The sequence below is a fragment of the Saccopteryx leptura genome, chromosome 3 (genome assembly GCF_036850995.1).
Source record: "Saccopteryx leptura isolate mSacLep1 chromosome 3, mSacLep1_pri_phased_curated, whole genome shotgun sequence".
Classification (NCBI taxonomy): domain Eukaryota; kingdom Metazoa; phylum Chordata; class Mammalia; order Chiroptera; family Emballonuridae; genus Saccopteryx; species Saccopteryx leptura.
Genome location: NC_089505.1, coordinates 286,677,548 through 286,703,458, shown reverse-complemented (window position 1 = coordinate 286,703,458; position 25,911 = coordinate 286,677,548). Strand labels below are relative to the sequence as shown.

The window sequence follows — 25,911 nt, the reverse complement described above, 5'->3', positions numbered from 1 at the left end:
CAGAGACTTATTTTTCAAACCATCATTCCTGCATCATTTTTACCCAAGTTTTTGGCATAATGTGCAGCAACAAGGTTCAAGAGGATAGGTTTTGACCTGAAGTGCTAGTACCCTACTTGGCTATTTAAGACCGTGATGCCTGGTGTAATAAAAATTTTTTAAAGTTTATTTTTTGTGACAGATACAGAGAGAGAGACAGAGAGAGGGACAGATAGGGACAGGTAGACAGGAAGGGAGAGAGATGAAAAGCATCAATTCTTTGTTGCGGCTCTTCGTTATTTGTTGATTACTTTCTCATATGTGCCTTGCTCAAGCCAGTGACCCTGTGCACAGGCTGATGAGCCCATGCTCAAGCCGGCAACCTTGGGGTTTCAAACTTGGGTCCTCTGCGTCCCAGGTCCACGCTCTATCCACTGTGCCACCGCCTGGTCAGGCAAGCATATTGTATCTTGAAAAGTAATTTGAGGTGATTTAGACAGAATGTTACAGGGAACATTATTATAGTTGTACATTATTAGAATTTTGTGATAAGTGATGTTTATAATCAGGTGATTTTAGAAATGTTTAGTTAGTATCATCAGGTGCCTTCTGAATTGTTAAAATTCTGATAAGCATACTTTGCTTTGAATCTTGTATTCTGATTTTTGAAAATGAAAATGATAAGTTAAGTGGGACTATTAAATCAGGACAGTCTATCTCTCAGTTCCCCAGTGACTGTGTACAAAAAAGTTTCTTTTTCATAAGGAGCTAATTATGCCAGTGATATATGGTTTTAAATAGTACTTGATGGTTTCGATATAAAGATACTAGTATAAGCAAATAAAATCCATAGGGAATTCTGAAAGGCTATGTTTGGACTGTTTTAAGGTTGAGAATGAACGTTCTATTTCTTGTCCTTTGGTATTTCTGCTGTTCAGTCCCTGAGAATGATCTTTATAACAACATGCCACCAAAACACAGCATGCAGCAGCCACTAGGGAAGTTGCTTTAGGAGTCAGCCTTTTGTGAGAAAGAGTCTAAAAGTATTCAAGAGGAAGGGGGGATCAGGATTTTGAGACCTGAAAAGACTGACTTCTCAACCTCCCTTAAAGGTGAAGCGTCTGGGGTTGGGAGAATGGGAGGGAAGGGTCCTACCGGGAGCAGGACAGACATACCTGCTGCTTCTGAGCCCTGTGGTGGGGACAGGTTTCTCTCATTGGTGCACCCTTACCGGGTTTAGCTTCAGCTCTCACTAATGATCATTCAAGTGGCTTAACATTTTGTAAAAAAGTTGACGCTTTTAAAATATTTATTGCTTTCCATGTATGATTTTAATATGTTTTGCTCACTTTTATGTGGATGTAGCTAGCTATCATATCATAAAACGAAGGTTTGGGCACATTTCTAAAGTGGTATATATCTGTACTTTAATGTGCAGAGGTATTTTTTTCTGTTTTATATAAAAAATTAGTTCATAAAAGTTTAGAATCTGTAGGGAAGAAACCTGTTTATTGAAGTAAATGTCCTGAAACTGAAGACTACTTTTCTGATAGCTGTAAGATAACCACATTCTTCATTCAGTCCCCTCAACCTTTATTTGCTAAGATTCAGTTGGTAGTCTATTGCTTGGCTTTTAAAATTATTTTCCTGACAGATTTTTCTGTAGTGTTTGTAGCTGCTGAGTATGCTTATCTTCATATTTGTTTTATTTTCTCGCAGAAAGTACTTCAAACTAGGAATGTAAACACAATAAGGAGGACTGTGTTAAGGATGCCCCTGCACGCTGTTATTCCATTGTTGCAAGAGGTAACTGAGTGCTGTGTTCATTTGAAGGTTCTCATGCTAGGAGTGTAAGACTAAATCCAGTATTTAGAGAAATGGGTTTGCATAACGGAGGCAAGCAGGGTATTCACTCAGGATGATAGATAAAAGATCTACTCAGGGCCCTGGCCGGTTGGCTCAGCGGTAGAGCGTCGGCCTGGCGTGCGGGGGACCCGGGTTCGATTTCCGGCCAGGGCACATAGGAGAAGCGCCCATTTGCTTCTCCACCCTCCCTCCTTCCTCTCTGTCTCTCTCTTCCCCTCCCGCAGCCGAAGCTCCATTGGAGCAAAGATGGCCCGGGCGCTGGGGATGGCTCCTTGGCCTCTGTCCCAGGCGCTAGAGTGGCTCTGGTCGCGGCAGAGTGACGCCCCGGAGGGGCAGAGCATCGCCCCCTGGTGGGCAGAGCATAGCCCCTGGTGGGCGTGCCGGGTGGATCCCGGTCGGGCGCATGCGGGAGTCTGTCTGTCTCTCCCTGTTTCCAGCTTCAGAAAACAAAAAACAAACAAAAAAAAAAGGGCCCTGGCCGGTTGGCTCAGCGGTAGAGCGTCGGCCTGGCGTGCGGGGGACCCGGGTTCGATTCCCAGCCAGGGCACATAGGAGAAGCGCCCATTTGCTTCTCCACCCCCACCCCCTCCTTCCTCTCTGTCTCTCTCTTCCCCTCCCGCAGCCAAGGCTCCATTGGAGCAAAGATGACCCGGGCGCTGGGGATGGCTCCTTGGCCTCTGCCCCAGGCGCTAGAGTGGCTCTGGTCGCGACAGAGCGACGCACTGGAGGGGCAGAGCATCGCCCCCTGGTGGGCAGAGCATCGCTCCTGGTGGGCGTGCCGGGTGGATCCCGGTCTAGCGCATGCGGGAGTCTGTCTGACTGTCTCTCCCCATTTCCAGCTTCAGAAAAAATACAAAAAAAAAAAAAAAAAGATTTACTCAGACAGTATTTGCCTGGCTTAGATTTTTTTCTGTGTATTTTTTTATTGAGATATAATTCACAACTCATAAATTTCACCCTTTAAAAACATATAGTTCAGTGGTTTTTAGGGTATTCATAGGTTGTACAGTTGTCACACCAGAAAGAAATCCTGTGCCATTGGACATCCCCTATTCTACCGTACCCCTGGTTCTGATGATCTCAGACTGACTTTCTGTCCCTGTGGGTTTGCCTATTCTGGACAGTCCTGTAATTCCTAGCCTAGATCTTTATCAGGTAATTATTCTTATTGTGGGGATTTATTTCCAGACTTTGTTATATTGGTTGTACATTTAGGAATTCGGAAATTTAGGAATAATGATTTTCTACAGTCACTCTGTTCCTTTGTTTTTGTGGGAGCGTGTATCACGGGAATTGATGGAGATGGACTGTGTCTCTGAAGGGCTGTTGCTAATACTGTGTTTTTCTTCTTCTCAGCTTACAAAGAGATTGCAAGGACACCCGAATAGGTAAGATGTTTAGGTGACTTAAATTGCTTTGATTTTATAACTATTTTAAAGATGATTATTAAAAACAGCAATGTCTGACAACATGAAATGATGTAATAGTAGCCCCAAATTCTGACTAATAAAACTCTTTAAAGTATCAGTTGTTGCTCTCGCTACATTTTAAGTTGAAAGATTCTTTATACCTAGGATTTTATTATAGTTTTTCTTCTTTCTTTTAGAAAACTCCTGTGTAGGTTTAGTTTTATTATCTGGTCATTTAATGAATTAGTCTTATTTAAGGATTTGGTCCTAATCATATGTAAAATTGCCATTTGGAATTTGCCCCATCTCTGTTAGCTAAGACACTGTAAGGCAGTATGTTACAAAAGACTGAATTTTCTGGATCCTTTTGTTAATAATTTGCTGATTAAAAATTTAAATAGGAAGTTGTTATTTCAGAGGCCCTAAGCCAGGAGTCCCCAAACTTTTTACACAGGGGGCCAGTTCACTGTCCCTCAGACTGTTGGAGGGCCGGACTATAAAAAAAAACTATGAACAAATCCCTATGCACACTGCACATATCTTATTTTAAAGTAAAAAAAAACGAGAACAAATACAATATTTAAAATAAAGAACAAGTAAGTTTAAATCAACAAACTGACCAGTATTTCAGTGGGAACTATGGGTCTGCCTTTGGCTAATGAGATGGTCAATGTCCGGTTCCATATTTGTCACTGCTAGCCGTAACAAGTGCTGTGACGCGTGCATTCCGCGTCACCGGAAGTAGTACTGTATGTGAGCGACTCCGCGCTTTGTGTCCGCATCCTGTCCTCCTCTCACTGACCACCAATGAAAGAGGTGCCCCTTCCAGAAGTATGGCAGGGGCTGGATAAATGGCCTCGGGGCCACATGTGGCCCACGGGACGTAGTTTGGGGACTCCTGCCCTAGCTTTAGTTAGCATAGTATTATCAGTGTCGACAATATATAGTTTTTCTTTACTACGTTATTTCCTGACAGGTTCCACAAAGGAAAGTGAAAGAATTCATTAATTGGGCCCCGCTTCCACATTTTTGGTCTATATTTGTCTTCTAATATTGGTGTGGAAATCATTTGCTGTTTGTACCTATGATGAGTAGGTGACAGGCTGAAACATTGTGAACATAAAATGCAAAGTCAGTTGAGCCTAAGTTAGTGCCCTGGTGGCAGTTAATTGTGAAGTAAAGTTCGAGTTTTAGTCTTAAATTTGAGGAAAGGAGTTTTTTCCTGTTTTCCAGTCTACCTTACCCCCCCCCCCCCCCCAGATGAGTGTTACACAGATTGAAATGTTCAGTGAAAGTATGTAAGGCCTGTCAAATTCACAGTGGTTTATTTGTGATAGTCATTTTCTCAGCACAGTTTGTAGATCTTGACTTCGCCTGAGTTTTTCTAATTTTATAACTTAGTTCTATTTAATTTTGAATTAGTGTGCATTCATTTACTTGGATTTTCCCTCATTTTTCAGTGCTGTTTTGATGGTTCAGTGGCTCAAATGCGTGTTAACAGTCCATGCATCCTACCTGTCCACAGTAAGTCTCCAGCTACCATTGCTGAAGAGTCAGGCTTTGATAAGGGTTGTAAATGCTGGCTTAACAGAACCACCCTCTGTCCGTCTTTCCTTCTGCCCTCAGTGCTGCTTCTAGATTTTTATTTTTCCCTAGTGCAGGGTCATCATGTCACTGTTGTTGCCCTTTATAAATTGTTGTTTTTTTTTGTCCCCTGGATTTAAAAATAACATGTTTATAGAGAACTTGGAAAAAGTTATATGTTGACATTTTAACCTTCAGATTTTTTTTTTCTTTACAGAGATAGAGAGTGAGTCAGAGAAAGGGATAGACAGGGACAGACAGACAGGAATGGAGAGATGAGAAGCATCAATCATTAGTTTTTCGTTGCGCATTGCAACATCTTAGTTGTTCATTGATTGCTTTTTCATAGTGCCTTGACTGTGGGCCTTCAGCAGACCGAGTAACCCCTTGCTCAAGCCAGTGACCTTGGGTCCAAGCTGGTGAGCTTTGCTCAAACCAGATCAGCCCATGCTCAAGCTGGCGACCTCGGGGTCTCGAACCTGGGTCCTTGGCATCCCAGTCCGACACTCTATCCACTGCGCCACTGCCTGGCCAGGCCAGGCCAGATGTTTTTCTATATCCTAACCAGTTCAGCAAAATTATCTTTACATTGTATGTCTTTGCCCTTTCCTCTTAAACACGTAGCACATTTTTAAAGTTTTGTATTTGTGCTGACATGTCAGCCTTACCTTGTCCCAGGAGGATAAAGGGTGGCTTGTGATTAAAATGACATAAATTAAGCATTCAGCATGTGGCATTTCTCTGGGGTTGTCTTTTGCTCTTGGTTATCTGGACAGATGGAAGAGAGGGAACGTAACATCTTACAGCAGCCCAGAAAGAATGGGGCATGTCACAGTATGAGTTGGGTTTTTTGCCGTAGCATCAAATCAGTTGTATTTTAAGGTAGAGGAATTTTTCTTTTATTGGATTATTTGGCACTTTACAATAGGTTTTTTAAAGGTATAGTGGATAGTTTAAGTAAATTTTTAATTGCTCTTTATATTATAGCGCTTCTTTTTTTTTTTTTTTTTTTTTTTTTTTATTTTTCTGAAGCTGGAAATGGGGAGAGACAGTCAGACAGACTCCCGCATGCACCCGACCGGGATCCACCCGGCACGCCCACCAGGGGGCGATGCTCTGCCTCTCCGGGGCGTCGCTCTGTTGCAACCAGAGCCACTCCAGCGCCTGGGGCAGAGGCCACAGAGCCATCCCCAGCGCCCGGGCCATCTTTGCTCCAGTGGAGCCTCGGCTGCGGGAGGGGAAGAGAAAGACAGAGAGGAAGGAGAGGGGGAGGGGTAGAGAAGTAGATGGGTGCTTCTCCTGTGTGCCCTGGTGGTGAATCGAACCCGGGACTTCTGCACGCCAGGCCGACGCTCTACCACTGAGCCAACTGGCCAGGGCCAGCGCTTCTTTTTTTTTTTTTAACACAGCTTCACCCACTTCGGCCTGGTCACACCCTGGTTCTTTGTCTCAGGCTTCTCTGCCCTCAGTAGTCTGAAATAGGGAAAACTAGTGGGTTAGCTGCTTTGAAGTCAGCAGTTTGTTTTTCGTGTGTCCACAGAGAACTCTGCCAGGATGTTAGAGTAGGGGAAAGAAACGAGAGACAGGGAGAATGGCTGCTGGGTGTCCCTGCCTGCAGGAACCTTGAGAGGAAGAGTGGCGAGTAGCCTGGTGATGGTCTGGAAGCATCATGTCTTGGAACTCTGGCTGGTAAACAGGACAACAGTCATTTGGGGACCTGTTACTTGCTTAGAAGTGAAAAGAGCCCTAGGAGGCCTTGTAGTAGGATCCCTTCTGGAATCAGCTCTTAAGGTATAGCTAAACTACTGGAGTAGCTGTTGTGTAACATCAAGGTTGTAACAAAGCAAACAAAAGAAGTTTGGTCTAGGAAGGACTGATAGCCCCCGACAGACAATTTCTCTCCTCAGAAAATAGTGCTTTTCCCTCACCTTTTTGTTATTTCTGCCTTCATAACTAGATACCTTTAAGGACCTTTTCTAAACCAAGGACAATTATGCACCAGGGCTTTGGTAATGTGCAAGGCACTCTGATCCTCATCTTCCTGGAGCTTAGTCATTTTTGTGTATATTTACTGTTTTTATTTTTTATTTTTATTTTTTTACAGAGGCAGAGATAGACAGGGACAGACAGACAGGAACGGAGAGAGATGAGAAGCATCAATCATTAGTTTCTCGTTGCGCGTTGCGACTTCTTAGTTGTTCATTGATTGCTTTCTCATATGTGCCTTGACCATGGGCCTTCAGCAGGCCGAATAACCCCTTGCTGGAGCCAGCAACCTTGGGTCCAAGCCGGTGAGCTTTTTTTTGCTCAAACCGAATGAGCCCACGCTCAAGCTGGCGACCTTGGGTCTCGAACCTGGATCCTTAGCATCCCAGTCCGACGCTCTATCCACTGCGTCACCGCCTGGTCAGGCATGTATATTTACTGTTTAAAGTTAAACATTTGAATGAAATAACTTTTATTTACACTACAGTGTCAGGGATAGGAGGGCAGGTAAAGCTAATTAAGGGCAAAGAGAGAATTCCTTTTTTTTGTAGTCCTGGAGGGACAAAATTAACAGTATGTTTGAAATACTGTTAAGTTCGCTTTGTAATTCTCACTCTGTCCTGGTCTCTGGAAGTTGTGAAAGGCTTCTTCCAGCCTGCTGGGGCCTTCTGGATGAGGTAGATGACATCACTAGGCTGTGAGTTTCAAAGGGAAGCCCCCTTTAGCCTTTTACCCCTTTATTCCTGAGAGATGTGGTAGGGTTTTTTTTATTTAGTGTCTCCTTTCTGTTGACCATCTCTGAATTGGTGTGATGAGTATGAAGCTGTCTCACCCTGCACTTTGTCCTACCTTGCAGTTTCTCCTCATCTTGTGTCATTATTTTTTTAAATGTGTTATGTTTTGCCATTAGGATTAAAAGCCCCTGAAAGTTGGAGGTGTTGCTAGGCTACATCCCAGCAGCCATGGCCACTGGAATTCAAGCAGATGGCTGTGGAGCAGCGGCTGAATCCTCAGGCGCAGACGAGCTTGCTTTGTACGTTTGTCATCTACATTGTGTTGTAATAGTGTTAATGTTTTTTTCCCTTTAGTTGCCTGATCTGGTTCCCCAGCTGGGAACACTATACCAGTTAATGGAAAGCAGAGTAAAAACTTTTCAGAAACTCTCCCACCTTCATGGAAAGCTTATCCTTCTAGTCACACAAGTGAGTACATTCAGGTATTTTGTGCTGGAACTTTTGGATGTGGTAGGAATGGAGAGAGGAATGAGGATCATTTGCCTGAACACTGAAAGCTTCCTGCTTCAGTGAGAAATTGGTAAATCTAGATGCAGTCTTGAACTGGGAAATGTTAAGTATTTGACAGAGAGTAAACTTAGTTGTGCCTATTTCAACTTTACTCAGAGGTTCTCTTTGTATTTCATTGTTGATATAGTTAGGATGATTGTGGTACTATTATAGGGAACTTAAATAGTGAAAGAATTTTGGCACCGGAAGACATTCTGATTCCCTTTTTAAAACGTTTCTCAGCTTTTACAGAGTAATTCTTTCCCTAGTGTAGTTGATGAATTTGTTTTTTGCCCTGTATTTGACCTATGTTGTATTGAGGTCATCCATTATGGTAGTTGAGGGTGAGTTTACTGTTCAGAAGGTTGGGTTGTGACATGTGAGGTAAACTTAAACACTACTTCATTTTATTATCTTTCAGGTTACAGCCTCAGACAAAACAAAGGGAATGACTTGCCCTGAACAGAAGGCAAAATTGGTGTATGAAGAAGGTAAAGCTTGGGGAGGGGGTGTCTAGGTAGGGTCTTCAATTGGAAGGTTTACTTTTTCACATTGACTGCGTTCTATTATCTTATTTTATAAAATCATCAGTGTGAGCCCTGGCCGGATAGCTCAGTTGGTTAGGGCATTGTCCTGATACATTAGGGTTGTGGGTTTGATCCCTGGTCAGGACACATACAGAAACAGATTGATGTTTCTGTCCATCTCTCTTTCTTTCCCTTCCTCTCTAAAAGCAATAAATTAAAAAAAAAAATCAGTGTGAATAAGATCATGCTTTGGCGCATCTTCTCTAAGAAATGCCAAGCCTGTTGCAAAAGTATGATTAGGTAGGAAAAGGCACAAACACAATAATAGTAATTTAAAAGGGCATTAGTGTGGAAGAGATTTAAATAGAGGAATACTGAACAAATTTGATGCCAGTATATTAAAATACCAGATGATATAGGTAATTTGTTAGGAAACATCAATGGCCAAAATGGACTTAAAAATAATAGAAATTCTGAATAAGCCAATAGCTTTAAAAGTGACTTATTCAAAACTTTACCTCCCCTGGCCGGGTGGCTCAGTTGGTTAGAGTGTCATCCAGATATACCAGGGTTGTGGGTTTGGCCCCTCATTGGGGCACATACAAGAGTCAACCAATGAAGACGTAAATGAGTGAAACAACAAGTTGATGTTTCTCTCACTTTCTCTCAAATCAATAAAAAAATATTTTAAAAATCATATTCCCTGACAAGAAATCACATGCAGAGGTTTTGTGCATGAGTTTTATCTTTCAAGTTGATTTTGCCATATACAAATTAGTCTTTCTATGAGTTCAAACCAGACAAAGATAGTGAAGAAAATAACATTTTAGACCATGCTCAAATATTCTAAGTAGCAAATTATGGACATGCTTAAGTAATTAAGTTATTACTAGATAGAATTTATTTAAAGATTGTAAGGTGATTTAATATCAAGAAATCTGTTAATATAGTGACCATATTAATAGATTAACAGGGAACACTATATAGTGGTACCTGACACATGAGTTTAATTCGTTTCATGGCTGAGCTCGTGACTCAGTTTGCTCGTGTGCCAAATCTAGTGAAGGGTGGCGGAAGCTCATGATTCAAATATTTGCTCGTGACTTAAAAAATCCCGCGAGTGACTGCTTGTCTCAAATCGCTTGTGATTTAAAGTGCTTGTGTGTCAAGGTACCACTGTATTATTTTAAAAGGAAATTCAATAAAATTGAATGTATCTCATTATTTGATAAGGAACCTAAGAATTTAAAAGAACTCCCTTAATGTACATTAAACAAAGTTTAGAAGCATTTTCAGAAAGTCATGATAAGACAATAATGTGCCTTTTATTGCTTCTGATGTCTTGCCTAGTACTGTGTGAAAGAAATGAATTCTGGACGCTGAACTTTGCCCTATTCTCCTTACATGGAAGTCACAGCAGAGCCTAGTCACACACGTACTGAGATAAGTGAAGAGTTGGGTTTACTGGATACCAAGATCAGCAAAAAAGGAATCATAGTATTATTTTGCTTCAGCAGTATACTGTATCTCCACTAAAATATGTCCCAGTCAGAAAACATATTAGAAAAAAAAGACCTCATTCAGAGCAATTAGAGAAGTATGAAATACCTAGAAAAACATCGAAAAAGTGAAACAAAACCTTTGTGAATTATAAAATAGAACTGAAGGACATAAATGCGTGCCATGTGGTATATATATACCTATGGTATATAGCAGACTGTGACTGATAGTGGAAATTTGTACCTTTGTGTGTGTGTGTGACAACAGAGAGATAGATGGAGCAGACAGACCGGAAGAGAGAAAGATGAGAAGCATCAGTTAGTTCTTCATGGCAGCTCCTTAGTTGTTCATTGATTGCTTTCTCATATGTCCTTGACCAAGGGGCTACAGTAGAGCTAGTGACCACTTACTCAAGCCAGCCACCTTTGGGATCAAGCCAGTGACCATAGGGTCATGTCTATGATCCAGTGCCAACCTGGTAACCCTGCGCTCAAGCTGATGAGCCTGTGCTCAAGTCGGCAACCTTGGGGTTACTAACCTGGGTCTTTTGCGTCCCAGTTCAAGGCTCTATCCACTGCGCCACCATCTGGCCAGGCAGAAATTTGTACCTTTTGACCTTTACACATTTCTTCCACACACCACCCCCTCTTCTGTCATCCATTAGAGTCTGTTCTTTGTGAGTTTGGTTATTTTAGATTCCACATATAAGTGATATCATACAGAATTTATCTTTTTTTTTTTTTATCTGACTTACTTCACTTAGCATAGTGCCCTCAAGGTCCATCTGTGATGTCACAAATGGCAGGATTTGTTTTTTTGTTTTTCTTTTTCTATATATAGCTGTTCCTTTGGATATATATGCCACATTTTCTTATTTATTGTGGACACTTCAGTTGTTTCCGTACTTTGGCTGTCATAAATAATGCTGCCGTGAACATGGGTGTAGATACCTCTTTGAGATCCTGGTTTTGTTTCCTTCAGCATATACTCAGTAGAATTGATGAATCATATGATATAGTTCTATTTTTAATTTAATCTGTAGACTTTTTTTATAGTGGCTGCATCAGTTTATATCCCATCCACAGTATACAAGGATTCTCTTCTTTCTACATCCTTGGCTTTGCTTTTTAAAAAAGTTATTCATTCATCATTCATTTATTCATAAGTGAGAGGGCATAAGATAGACTCCTGCATGTGCCCGGGATCCACCTGGCAACCCCTTTCTGGGGCTGATGTTCAAATCAGCCAAGCTATCCTCAGCGCCCAGGGCCGATGCTTGAACCAGTCGAGCCACTGGCTGCAGGAGAGGAGAGAGAGAGAAAGGGGAGAGGGAGGTGAAGAGAAGCAAATGATTGCTTCTTATGTGTGCCCTGACCAGGGATCAAACTCAGGATGTCTGCCCACTGGGCCTACACTCTATCCACTGAGCCTACTGGCCAGGGCCCAGCTTTCTTTTTTAAGATAGGATTCTGTTAGAATTTTTTGGTTCTTCATCCTGCTCAATGAGATCTTGATGGAATAATATACAATGTACTTTTATGTAGATAAGAATGTTAGTGTTACTTCTTACATAGATGATAGTTGAATGTAACATTCTGAAAGTAAATTCAGGTACCTGATTTTATTTTTTTTATGGCTCTGCCCTCTGCTTTGATCACAAAAATAAAGACTGTTTTCTCCCTTTACAGAATCTTCTGAAGAGGAGTCTGATGATGAAATAGATAAAGATTCTGATGTGAGTAACTTGTGTGTTGGTATTTAAATCTGCTTTTACAACCTTGTGCTCTGTGAGAAAATGACTCATGAGTGCTGTCCTTGCTTAATTTCTACCAGGATAATTGGGATGAAGATGAGGAAGAGAAGGAAAGTGAAAAAGAAGAGGATGTCGATGAAGAGAATGCAGAGGAAGATGAGGAGGAGGAAGAAAAAGATGAAGAAATTGGTGAGGACAGAGATGTGGCAAGTGAAAAAGAATTAAATGGAGATTCTGATTTAGATCCTGAGAACGAAAGCGAAGAAGAATGAAGACAGAACAACAAGCCAATCGAACTGTGTCAGCTCTGGCTCATCTCACCCAGTGCCGCGCGTTGTCCTGGGACGGTTGTCTCTGTGGCAGGGTGCCGAGGACCGTTGCACATTTCTAAATTCCTAATGGTGGCTCCCAAGACACCTCACTGTCCTGAGCACCCCAGACTTCACTGTGTAAATAAGTGTTTCATTCAGATGTTAATAAACTTTACACAGTAAATAGACCTTTTCTGCAATGTACTGACATGACTGTCCAATATATGGTATATTTTTTATAATATAATATCCTAGTATGACTTGGTTATGCCCAGGATTGACACCAGTGAAGAGACATTTCCCATATAGGGTTCAAGAACTGGACTTTGTGAAGGAGTCAGCTCTTATCTCAGGTTGGTAGCTTTCATCAAATCCAGATATGAAGCAGCACTAGTGGAAAAAAGTTTTAATTTGGTACATTTTCTTAAAATAATGAAGGAATAACAAAAATAAAAATGATTGTGATTAAAAAATAAAATCACCGGTGTCCCTAGCTTGTCTAACTGTGGTGATCTGATTGAGTCAGATTGGATATTTGGAGTGATTCCCTAAAACCACCACTTATTTTTTAAGCTGTCATGTGAAATATTTTTTAAAAACACCAAAAATTATGGTAATTAAAAAACGAAAGAGTTTACCATAGTAAGGATTTTTCTTGACTGCAGGTTGCCTATAAAGAATCATTAGTGTATAGATTTAGAAGTGCTCATTACCTGCAACTTTTTAAAAAATTGAGTTATAGCCGCTTTTAAAGAGGTTTTCATTTTTATTTAAATTACTAATGGATCAAAGAACAATTGTTTATTTTCTCTTTGGTTTTAGATATTAATGATAACCTTCTTGGAGTTTTTTTCCAAAGAAAATATTTTTATAATTCAGTAATTTAATGTTTTTCTTCCTTTCCATTACCCACTCTTGGCAATGTTAGGGTATTTGTTTACCTTTAAAATAATAAATCTGACTCAAGACTTTTTATGTATGTATAACGAGGTATTTTGGTGTACTACAAAAGCCTTTTCAAATTATCAGTAATTTTTTTTTTTTTTAAAGAACAATCCAGTATTGTTCAGTGCTCTCTAGGGAACAAGCAGGTGGAAGCTCAACTCTAGGGAAGGGCTGGGGAGACAGGTGTATTTTCCCGCCTGTGAATATATACAACACAGAACCGTTATCTATGAGGGGCTTTTAACACCAGGGGCAGAACAGGTTTCTGTGCTCGGCTAATAGAGCAGGAGCCACATATAAGCATCTTGGGAAAGTAAGTTTGAGCCAGCTGCTGTTATAATGTACAGTTATATTTGTCTATAAATGGAGCTGTTTATGGGAATTTAATACCATTCTCTTTGTAAAGTGAATAAATATCTTTATCCATTGCTTGTCTTGTGGTATATGTAGAGAAACGGCCATGTGCTTGGGCTTGTGGTATAAAGGTTTATAAAAAGTAATCTTCACTAGCATGGACAGGTGAGTGCTTTTGGTGCCATTTGGACAACCTACACTCTGTACTGAAGTGAAAGAACCAAGAACTGGGCTGTAATCTGGTGGTTGCTCCTGGAAGCAGTCACACTTGGTGTTGCGCCTGCACGGCCCCAGGCTATGGTGATCTTAACCAGGGCGCACAGGCTCTTGGAGTTCCTCTCTGAGGTCTGAGCGTCAGGTTTCCCTGCACCTGACTAACTGAAGAAGCAAAGGACTACAGCTGTGGTTATTGCTTAATCACTTTTTAGTTTAGACAAATCCAGAGTTAAATTAGGTTTTGTTATAAGGCATCTCACTGTGTTCCACTCCTAATCTAGACGATAAAAGTTGTGTGTGTGTGTGGTGGTGTCTGTTGTGAGATTAATTTTTCTTTGCAACTTTTGATTTTGAAAAATTAACCATTCATGAGCAAGTCAAGGATCACGCATTGTATTTGGTTGTGGTACTGCACTGGTATTGCCATGTGTGATGTGTTGCATGATTTTGATCTTTAAATGAGTCAACAAATTAAGCTGTGTTGCAGAATGTCTTACCATCTGGATTTATCAGCTTGTTTTCTTATTAGATTCTGGTTAAAATGTTTTTGGCAAGAATACTAAATAGGTGGTGGTACTTGAGGTTAATTTGTAAAAAGTTTTCTGTAGTGTGTTTTGATGTAAGTAGATGTTGAGGCTTTAGGTTTGGGACTTGAAGCTTTCATGCAGAGCGATGTTTGGCGTCAGGATGGGTGGGGTCTTACAGTGAGGACACTGGGTCCGTTGTTGCCATATGTGGTAAGGATGTTACAGTCCTGTGGGAGTTCTTAACAGTGTACATTCATTTAACAAATACTGCCTGCTCTGTGCCAGGAATTATTTAGTTGCTTGGTATATACATCACTGAATAACAACAAAAAATATAACTGGCCCGAGAAGCTGGTACTCTACCAGAGAGATATAGTCAATAAACAATGTATGAAGAGTAATTAAATTTAATATTGTATGTTAAAAGGTGGTGACTGTTTGCGGGGTGGGGGGGGGTGTTGTAGGGAAACAGATTTGGAATGAGTAAGTGAAGGCAGAATTGTGGGTAAATGATCAGGGCAGGGTTTGCTGAGAAGACATGATTTGAGTACAGATGAGGGGGAGGAGATGCGGAAGTTAGCTTCGTATCTGGAGAAAAGTGTTCTGGGCACAGGAGACAGCATGAGCAAAGGCCCTGCAGCCAGCACATCTGATGTGTTGAAACAGGAGACCAATATGACAAAGAGGGAGAAAGGGAGACTGAGAGGTGATGGCGACTTAGACCTGGGTGGTTGTAATGGAGTTGGTGACAAGTGGTTTCTGGGATTGTTTCAAATTTAAAGCTAGTGGGTTTTCCCATGAGGTGTGAGAAAAAGGGAGTCAAGGATATGACTCCCAAGTGGTGTTTGCTGCAACACCTGCAGGATGCTGCGGTTGGCGTGTGTTTGGGAAGGGAGGTCAGGTTTGGGCAGGTTGAGTTTTATCTGTTAGGAACGCAGACACACATGCCCAGTTTCTTGGGAGGGATTTGGTGGTGTCCTGTTAAGTGACAGTCAACACAAGACTGAGTGAGCTTCCCAAGAGAGTGAGTTTGCACAGGAAGAGCACCTAGGTCTGAGCTCCATCAGCGGAGTGAAAGGAGAAACCCTAAGCGGCACAGAGAAGAGGTAGGAGGAATTGAATCTGAATTCATGACATTCCTCAGCCGAGGTTGCTTCCCGCTGTACTTGAGATGACTGGTGAATCCCCCCAGCTTCAATGGTTTTTGTGAGGCCCTGCATGTGACCATTTATTTGAGGGCAACTTCCATGTAAAATTTGTTTTTCTTTGAATCTAGTGTAGGGTTGTTCACCTTCGTGGTATCTCAACACTGTCCATCCTGCTGAACCATGCGTCTAGATTGTACGCTGGTTCACAGAACTGGCTAAATGAGAGGCCCAGCAGTGACAATGGCTTAGCAGGCATCATTCAAGTAGGAAACAGAAAGCATCTGTAGAGGGCTGGCAGCGAGTGGGAAAACTTGACTGTACTCATTAGTGCTGTAATGGGTTTCACATACATTTGTGTGTAATTTTTAATAAGGAAATAGTTCTGGGAAAAGCAGGATTACTATAAATCACACTTTAGGAGTTGAGGAATATCAAAAACATGCAAAAGGTGAAAATATAGCACTTTAAAAATTGCCTGGCATGTTCTTTCTAGGTAATAATGGCCCAAAGGAGGGGGGTGGTACTATACTTCTTGGATGCTAAAGTTATCAAGGATTTCCTAATGGAAATAGGGAGCGTTTTGTTGTGGGCTTGCCCTTGGCCATGTTGTAATTTGATTTTTTCTAGTTTGGAAGAAGTGAGAGGGTGTGGTTGCCTGGCCTGCAGTCACTGAAGTCAGGAGATAACGTGGCAGCTGCTCAGCTGGGCCTGTGTGGCCATGATGAACTGCGCCAAAACTGCAAGTTCAGAAACATAATTTTGTCCTTGTCTCTAGAGTTGATGCAGTTTTAAATAGTGGAATCATTAACCAGGCTTCCCAGAGAAATGGGTATTTAAATGACATATTTATTTGCAATGAGAGAAGCAGATGGGCGCTTCTTCTGTGTGCCCTGGCTGGGAATTGAACCTGGGACTTCCATAAGCCGGGCCGATGCTCTACTGCTGAGCCAACTGGCCAGGGCCTGGCCAAGTCTCTTATTTTTGTGATAGGATTAGGTCCAGGAACTGCAAGAGGGTGAACATAGATATCATCAGTCGAGGAGAGACCAAATTTTGGGCCAGAAGCTCCAATTCTTGGTCCACACCTTGATTTTTTTGTTTTGTTTGTTTGTTTTTGGTTCATAAGAGGAGAATAACTAATGTCTTTCAAAAGGATACTGTAAGAATCAAATGGGACAATGTGGTTCACTGAACACCAACTAATGTGTAGCACCAGGCAAAGGGATTGTTTACAGAACCATTAATTATTAGACATTTTTTCAGCACAGAAAGAGAGAATGGCGAACAAGTGCAACACTTGAAGAAATTGAACCAGAGCCTTATGGGTAAATGGTCCTTTTCCACAGGTGAAAGATAACTTAAATCATTTTCCTTTTCTTTATTTTTTAATCTATTGCTTTAAGAGTAAAGATGTTTGTTCATTGAGTAAATTTTGGAAAATACCAAAAAGCATAAAGAAGGGACATAAAATCATATTAACAGATAACCATTTGCAAAATGTTTTGATGTGTCTCCTTTTAATCTTTTTTCTCTTTGCATGAGTGCACACACATTTTTCTTATGAAATTGCAATGGTATATTTTATCTTTTGTCATATTATATAGTTAACTAGCCTTTGAAGTAATGATGTTTGTGACTATTAGTATTCCACTGTGTTACACAAAACAGTCTCCTATTATTTTGTTATAAGTAATGCTACAGTGAACATTCTTACATTTTATATACACACACATTTAAATTTTATTTATTGATTTTAGAGAGAGGAGAGAGAGAGAGTTGAGGGGAGGAGCAGGAAGCATCAACTCATAGTAGTTGCTTCCTGCATGTGCCTTGACCAGGCAAACCTGGGGTTTTGAATCAGCGACCTCAGTGTTCGAGGTCGGCACTTTATCTACTGCACCACCACAGGTCAGACACATTTCATTTATATTTTAAAAAATGTTTCCTTATGACACAGTCCTAGGAGTAATGTTACCTAATAAAATATAAGAATAATCTCTCAAATTTAAGAAATTTCCTGAAATTCTTTCCCAGAAAGATTATATTGATTTTTTTCCATTCATTCATTCATTCATTCATTCATTTATTTATTTATTTTTACAGAGACAGAGAGAGAGAGTCAGAGAGAGGGATAGATAGGGATAGATAGAAACAGAGAGAGATGAGAAGCATCAATCATCAGTTTTTCTTTGCGACACCTTAGTTGTTCACTGATTGCTTTCTCATATGTGCCTTGACCATAGGGCTACAGCAGACCGAGTGACCCCTTGCTTGAGCCAGCAACCCCAAGCTGGTGAGCTTTTTGCTCAAGCCAGATGAGCTCTGGGTCTCGAACCTGGGCCCTCCGCATCCCAGTCCGACGCTCTATCCACTGCACCACCGCCTGGTCAGGTGATTGTATTGATTTTAAGCTCCACAAACAGTGCTTGTGTTTTCCATTTCGTCATGAGTCTCAGTTCACCTGTTTTTTTCATCACCATTTTTATTTCTTTGGAGCATTGCAAGTTCAGGTCCTTGTCCATGTTTAAAGGGATTGTCCCATTTACCTGTAAAGACTATGTATTCACCCCATGCCAAACATATGCAGCAAATATTTCCCCCGATTTGTCTTTTCATTTTTTTTTTTTTTTTTTTTTTTACAGGGACAGAGAGAGAGAGTCAGAGGGATAGATAGGGACAAACAGACAGGAACGGAGAGAGATGAGAAGCATCAATCAGCCCTTCATTGCGACACCGTAGTTGTTCATTGATTGCTTTCTCATATGTGCCATGACCGCGGGCCTTCAGCAGACTGAATAACCCCCCGCTCGAGCCAGTGACCTTGGGTCCAAGCTGGTGAGCCCCCTGCTCAAGCCAGATGAGCCCACGCTCAAGCTGGCAACCCCTGGGTCTCGAACCTGGGTCCTTCCGCATCCCAGTCCGACACTCCATCCACTGCGCCACTGCCTGGTCAGGCGTCTTTTCATTTTTTTATGATACTATTTTTCTTTATAGTTTTCTTATTTACTTTTATTTTTTACAGAAAGAGAGAGAGAGTCAGGAAGAGGGATAGATAGGGACAGACAGACAGGAACGGAAAGAGATGAGAAGCATCAATCATTAGTTTTTTGTTTCGACACCTTAGTTGTTCATTGATTGCTTTCTCATATGTGTCCTGACCGTGGGGCCACAGCAGACCGAGTAACCCCTTGCTCAAGCCAGCAACCCTGGGTCCAAGCTGGTGAACTTTGCTCAAACCAGATGAGCCCACACTCAAGCTGGCAACCTCGGGTCTCGAACCTGGGTCCTCCACATCCCAGTCTAACATTGTATCCACTGTGCCACCGCCTGGTCAGGCTACGGCTATATGTTTTATATTTTTAAGTTTAAAAAACTTCCCTCTTGGAAGATATTCCTTGTTTTTTGTTTTAGTCATTTTGCATCTTTAATTTTTTAGAAAATTTCCCTCTCCTGTAACTGGTTATGATTTATTAATGCATTGATTATGAAGTAAAAGAGAAGGTAATTAATGTGGGAAATGCTGTGCATCGCATGTAGTTAAGGGTAATTGTTTCAGAGGGGCGGGACAGTGGAAGGGTGTGTCTGTGGGCAGGACGTTTGAAGCTGCTGCTCTAATCCATGCGGAATTCTCCCGTTTATCAGGGAGGTGAGGCTCTAATTTAGGCTTCCTCTCCCCCACTCCCCCACCCCCTGTCCACCAGTTTCCTCCACACTGTTAAATGATGTTTGCTGTGGACTGAATTTGTGTCTTGCCCAAATTCATACATCAAAACCCTTAATTCCCAATGTGATGGTGTTTGAAGATGGGGTGTTTGGGAGGTAAGTAAATCCTGAGAGTGGAGCCCGCATGGCGGGATTGTCGCGATTGTAAGAGACAGGAGAGCGTGGTCCCTCTGCTCCACAGTGTGGGGAGGCGCTGAGAAGACATCCCATGCAAACCAGGAAGCAGGCTCTCCCAGGCACAAGATCCGCAGCCACCTTGATCTTGGACTTCTCAGCCTTCACAACTGTGAGAGAGAGATGTTTGCTGTCTAGGCCACCCCACTGTTACAGCAGCCTGAGCAGACCAAGACACGTGACCCCGGAGACGGGCTTGCTTAGCCAGACAGGAGGTGCGTTTCGGTGCTCTCCATTCTAGGCCACCAATCTCTCTTCCTGCATCGTTAGTTTCAAATGTTACAGCTTTATAGTTCATTTTTATCATCGGTATCTTTATAACTCTGACATATTTTCCCTAATATGCCTTTGCCTCTTTATTCTCCCATATTATTAAGTAAAGATTCTTTGGTTGTAAGAAACAACACCTTACTAGAGGCAGTGTAAACAAAATGTAATTTTGAAAAACCTCAGTACAGAAGAAAACAGGAAGGGATTACAAGTAGGTGAGGGAAAGAACCATTAGGGCCTCTGCGTGGTCGCTGTCCCCTGCCACCTCATGGTCCTCCCTGTCATTCCTCCCGTGGCATTCCCGTCCTGTAGTCCAGCCACTTGTTGACTGGTGGGAAGGCTGTATTCTCTGCCTCTCCGACCCGTTCTCCACGCTTCTCCATCCCCTCCAGGAGCTTGATTGAATGTTACACACTGTGTCAGCCTGGGCCCCTTGCCTGGCTTCTGGTTGGGATCAGCCAATGGCTGGTCCTGGCAAGAGACTGGAGGGTGGGAGGGGCGTAGATGAGCATGTTTATTGCCCTTGTGCCCTCTGCTGTCTCCCTCTGCCCTAACTCTAGTGGGAGTCCAGGAACCACAGACCGGTTTGCTCTTCCGTGGCTGCAGTAAGGCTGCTGTCTATTCTGATCGGCCCCAGAAGGCCTCACACCGCTGCTCGACTCCTGGATGCCACTCACACCTTTGTGAGAAGTCTGTGAAACGCCAGAGGTACTTTTTCTGAGTGGGTCCTGTGTTACCTGCTGGGAGCCCTAGTTTGTTCAAATGGCCCATTCCCCGGAGAGACTGTGTCCCCTACGTGCAGTTGCCCATGCTTGGGCCGGGGTTATACTGCACTGGTGACTTCTGCGAGTTTACTCCTGTGGAGAGGGCAGGATCATTGTGAACTGAGCTGGTGTCGACCTAGGTCACAGACAGCTTAAGCATTTCAAAAAAACTTTTTTAATTTTTAAAATTGTGGTAAAATATTATACTAAAAATAATAAAAATTTACCATTTCAACCACTTTTTAAGTTTTCGGTTCAGGGCATTAAGTATATTCACATTGTTGTGCAACCACCACCAGTTCCATAACTGTTTTATCTCCTCGACTTGAAAGTCTGTCCCCATTAAATGCTAACTCCCCCTCCCTCTCCCCTCAGCCTCTGGCAACCTCTGTTCTCCTTTCTGTCTGTGAATTTCATTAGGTACCCCATTAAAAAATAGACTTTAACTAGGCAAGTAAATATAGAAATGCATTCTTTTTTTAAAAAAAAAGATGAACACATTACATATAAGGCTAAGCTAACTTTGGCCACCACCTCTCCTGATCACCCCTCCTCCCTGCAGTGGTCACAGGCCAAGGGAGCCACTGTTAGTTTAAGAGTTGGAATGTCTGTAAATCTCTTTCTGTGCATCTGTATATATACAGATGTGCTCTTAGAAAACAAGCAGTTTCTTCTCACACAAATGGTGTCATACTGAATGTAGAATTCTGCTACTTTTATTACCCACTATATCTTGGAAGACTTTCCGGGTCAGTACCGTAGAGCTACCTCAGTTCTCTCAAGCTGCATCAGGGTCCTCTGGAGAGCTGGGTAGGGGACAGGTTCTGGTTCCCACCCCAACTGACTCACAAACCCCAGGGAAACCCCCAAGGTAAAAGAAAATCCAATGGGAATTTTGATGGAGCTTGAGTTAAACCAATAGATGAAGAGAATTGATTTTATCATGGATTAGTATAACATTAAAATTCACTTTTCTCATTTGATAGAAATATCATATGATGACGACTTTATTTATTTATTTTTTTAAAATTGGGAATCAGTGGCTCTTCTGCCCATTCCAGCTGGGGCAATCACACTGGAAGTAGTGATCTAGTCGGTCCTTTAATAGTGTGTATAGCTGAACAACCAACCCACTTAGGCAAAGTAGGTAAGACACATAATATTTAGCAAGCTCTTACCTCCTGAGTGAATGGTTTTGTGTGTTAATTGAGGATTTGAGTTCAATAAGATGGGGCAGGACTGGGGGTGTAGAGGTGGGAGTCTCTTAAATGGGGAGGGATTTTTTTTTGGCTTTTTTCTCACACCTGGGTCCTCAGTGCTTTGCACACTGTTGATTGCATTTGACACAAAAGTGTCCCCAGGATTGAGACGATGGCACTCATATACAGGGATGGAGGTGAGGAGGGAGATATAGTCAAATAAGTAATCAGAATACAAGGTAGGATGAAGTAAATGCCATTTACTTTTACAAGTGAAGTGCTGTGCAAGCCACGAGAAAGGGGAGATCGCTCTATTTCCAGCCAGCAATCAGATTTGAGGACGTGAGAACATTGGACTGGGCCTTGTAGGAAGCAGGGGCGATTAAAGTGAGTGGCTAATAGATGCTTAACAGGGGTGTTCTAGAAACTTGCAACTCAAAATGCTCAGAACTGAGGTCCTTAATTCAGTTAAGTGTGGGAAACTTATCTAGTTTTAAGACACCAGAAAAAATTTTTTGGGTTTTTTCCTATTGATTCGAGAGGGGAGGGGAGGGTGGGAGAGAGAGCAGGAGAAATATCAACTCATTCTTCCACTTAGATGTTCCATTTAGTTGTGCACTCATTGCTTGCTTTTTCTATGTGCCCTTACCGGGGATTGAACCTGCGACCTTGGTGCACCAGGATGATGCTCTAGCCACTGATAGAGCCAGCCAGGGCGCACCAAAGTGTTTTGATAAATGGAGAGCCTATGGCACATTTTTCTCAGGTGTCCCCAAATCCTTTCACTCTCACCGGTCATTCTGTGCGTGGAGTGCAGCTCACACATGTGTGTTGCTCAGGCTCCGGCTCTGAGTTGCTGAGCTCAGTGGGTACACGCAGAGCCAGGGCATTATCATTACTTTCACTCACCCTTCCCAGGCCTGTACAAATGCCCCTGTTACTTTTTGGGGTTAGAAGGACAATGTCAATATAATTAAACAACCACTAGGTGCCAGCCTTGCTTTGTGTAAATTTCTTCTTAACCCGGACTGGGATTCTTGATTTGGAAAAGCTGCTAGTTGTGACCTTTTCCTGTGTCACACATGCTGGGTTTGATCATTTCCCTTTTGTGGGTTTAATGCATTCCTCCTATGCCCTGTATTTTCTATAACCTAGATGTTGTAGCACAGTACTATCCAACAGAACATTTTGTGATGATGGAAATGTTCTGTGATATCCAGTGTGGTAGTCACAAGCCATACATGAGCATTGAGCCCTTAAAATGTAGTAAGTGGGGCTGAGGGAATGAATTTTAAATTTTATTTCATCTTCATTTATTTTTATTTATTTATTTATTTTTTTGTATTTTTCTGAAGCTGGAAACGGGGAGAGACAGACAGACTCCCGCATGCGCCCGACCGGGATCCACCCGGCACGCCCACCAGGGGCGACACTCTGCCCACCAGGGGGCGATGCTCTGCCCCTCCGGGGTGTCACTCTGCCGTGACCAGAGCCACTCTAGCACCTGGGGCAGAGGCCAAGGAGCCATCCCCAGCGCCCGGGCCATCTTTGCTCCAATGGAGCCTTGGCTGCGGGAGGGGAAGAGAGAGACAGAGAGGAAGAGGGGGGGTGGAGAAGCAAATGGGCGCTTCTCCTATGTGCCCTGGCCGGGAATCGAACCCGGGTCCCCCGCACGCCAGGCCGACGCTCTACCGCTGAGCCAACCAGCCAGGGCCTCATCTTCATTTATTAATTTACATTAAAGGGCCACATGTAACTCAGTGGCTATGATGTGGAAATGCACAGACCTTAAGGCTTGACTAGAGGTTTAATAGTTTTGACAAGACATCAAAGGTCATGATATATATTTTATATTGTAACACATCAGGAGGTGAGGTAATGAAACATTGTTCCACTATTAGTGATGCTAGTTAAAAAAAACCCTCTTTACTGAGGTATAATCTACAATCAATAAAAACATTAATTTTTGAGTGTGTGTGTGTGTGACAGAAACATAGAGAAGGACAGATAGGGACAGACAGGAAGGGAGAGAGATGAGAAGCATCTATTCTTCATTGTGGCACCTCAGTTTTTCATTGATTGCTTTTTCATGCATGCCTTGACTGGTGGCTTTAAGACCAGCGACCATGGAGTCATGTCTACAATCCCATGCTCAAGCCAGTGACCCTGTGTTCAAGCTGGTGAACCTTGCTCAAACCAGATTAGCCCAGGCTCAAGCTGGCAACCTTGGAGTTTCGAACCTGGGTCCTTCGCGTCCCAGTCCGATGCTCCATCCACTGCGCCACTGCCTGGTCAAAAACATACATTTTAAATGTATAGCTCAATGGGTTTCAACAAATGTTTACACCTGTATAACCATCATGTAATCCAGATAGAGGAAATTTCCATCACCCCCAAAGTTCCCTTGTGCATTTTCCTAGTTAATCCCCAATCTCCCCACTTCCTAGAAGTCTGTAGCACTATGGACTAGATACGTTTCTAAGAGCCTCACATAAATAAAATCATATAAATGTACTCTTGATTCTGAGTTTCCAAAGAAGGATGCTCAACATACTGTTTTAGAGATTTATTGATGTTTCTGCATGTATCTATATTTTGTTCTTTTTATTGCCAAGTGATATTCCATTGTGTGGGTATGCTACAATTAGTTTATCCCTCTGTTAATGGAGGTTTGGGTTCTTTCCAGTATAGCGTTGAAAGCTAAACTTTTCCTCTAAGCACTGCTTTAGCTGCACCCAACAAATTTTAAAGGCTCTGTTTTCATTTTCATTCAGTACAAAACATTCTCTATTTTCTCTTTCTTATGTGAGTTCTCCTTTGCTGCATGGATTATTTATTTATTTATTTATTTATTTATTTTTACAGATAGAGATTCAGAGAGAGGGATAGATAGGGACAGACAGACAGGAACGGAGAGAGATAAGAAGCATCAATCATCAGTTTTTCATTGTGACACCCTAGTTGTTCATTGATTGCTTTCTCATATGTGCCTTGACTGTGGGCCTTCAGCAGACTGAGTAACCCCTTGCTCGAGCCAGCGACCTTGGGTCCAAGCTGGTGAGCTTTTGCTTGAACCAGATGAGCCCACACTCAAACTGGTGACCTTGGGGTCTCAAACCTAGGTCCTCAGCATCCCAGTCTGATGCTCTATCCACTGCGCCACTGCCTGGTCAGGCTGATGCGTGGATTATTTAGACACAAAATTTTTATTTCCAAATATTTGGAGATTTCCCCCAAAGATCTTTCTGTTATTCATTTCTAATTTAATTTTGCTTTGGTAACAAGGCATCCTCTGTATGACTTAATCCTTTATATTTACTGAGACATTTTTATGGCCCAGTATATGATATATCTAAGTGAATGCTCTTATGCCTTTGGAAAAAGAAATGTATCTGCTGTTGTTGGGTGGAGTGTTCTATAAGTAGCACTTTGGTAACACTGTTTGATTGTGTTCAGGTTTTCTACTTTTTGAGTCTGCTTATCCTATCAATTATCAAAAGAGGTCTGTTGGAATATTCAACAATAAATGTGGATTTGTCTGTTTTTACTTCAGTTCTGCTAGTTTTTGCTGCATGCATAATAATCTTTGTGATTGGGAATATTATATCCTCTTGATGAATTGATTCCTTTGTCACTGTGAACTATCTCCCTTTATACTTGGTAATATCTCTTGTCCTAAAGTCTACTTCATCTGATATTAATGTAGGTTTCCAGTTTTTTATGCTTATTGTTTGCATTATTCACCTTTTTTTCATACTTTTACTTTTAACCTATCTGTGTTTTTCATTTTAAAGTGTTATTTCTTATAAGCAGCATATAAATAGGTCTTGTTTTTACCCAGTCTAGCTCTCTCTTCCTTTTATTCTGAATATTTATATTAATGACATTTAATGTAATTATCAGTATGATTGGGATTAAGTGAACCATTTTGCTATTTGTTATCTATTTGTCTCATCTGTTCTTTGTTCCCCTGCTCTCCCTCTTTTTGTAACTTTCAGTAGAATTTAAAAAAAATTCTACTTGATCTTCACTATTGGCTTATTTGCTCTACATTCTTCCTCTCGTGGTGGCTCTAGGCTTTGATGACCCCTCACACCTTGCCCAGCCTTCCTGAGTTCCCCAGTGACAGGTCGTCACTGCGGACTCCCCTCTGGCTCAATGGAATGTACAGGTTGTGACTGCTCTGGGAGCTGGTCAGCGACCTCTTTCTCCGTGGCTCTTCGTCTGACCACCTGGAACTTCACTCTACACATGAGAATGTGGTATTCATTGAAGGCTCAAGGGAACATTCCTGGGCAGATTTTTTGGGAGTTGTTTTTCTATCTTCTTCTCTCTTCGCCAGAACTCTGTTCTGCAACTTCTAGCTACCCCAGCTTCTTTGAACCCCGGTTCC

General features: G+C 42.0%; 1 protein-coding gene across 1 annotated transcript in view; it reads left to right on the top strand.

The window, feature by feature from the left end:
* WDR43 (WD repeat domain 43) overlaps positions 1-13,574 on the top strand; it is a 50,952-nt gene extending 37,378 nt beyond the window's left edge. Inside the window, exons 12-18 of the mRNA XM_066378615.1 lie at positions 1,699-1,785; positions 3,202-3,233; positions 4,715-4,778; positions 7,913-8,026; positions 8,529-8,598; positions 11,823-11,869; positions 11,968-13,574. Of these exons, the coding sequence (XP_066234712.1) occupies positions 1,699-1,785; positions 3,202-3,233; positions 4,715-4,778; positions 7,913-8,026; positions 8,529-8,598; positions 11,823-11,869; positions 11,968-12,159 (606 nt within the window). The 3' untranslated portion in view covers positions 12,160-13,574. The remainder of the gene's footprint in view (positions 1-1,698; positions 1,786-3,201; positions 3,234-4,714; positions 4,779-7,912; positions 8,027-8,528; positions 8,599-11,822; positions 11,870-11,967) is intronic.
* Positions 13,575-25,911: the final 12,337 nt, after the last annotated feature.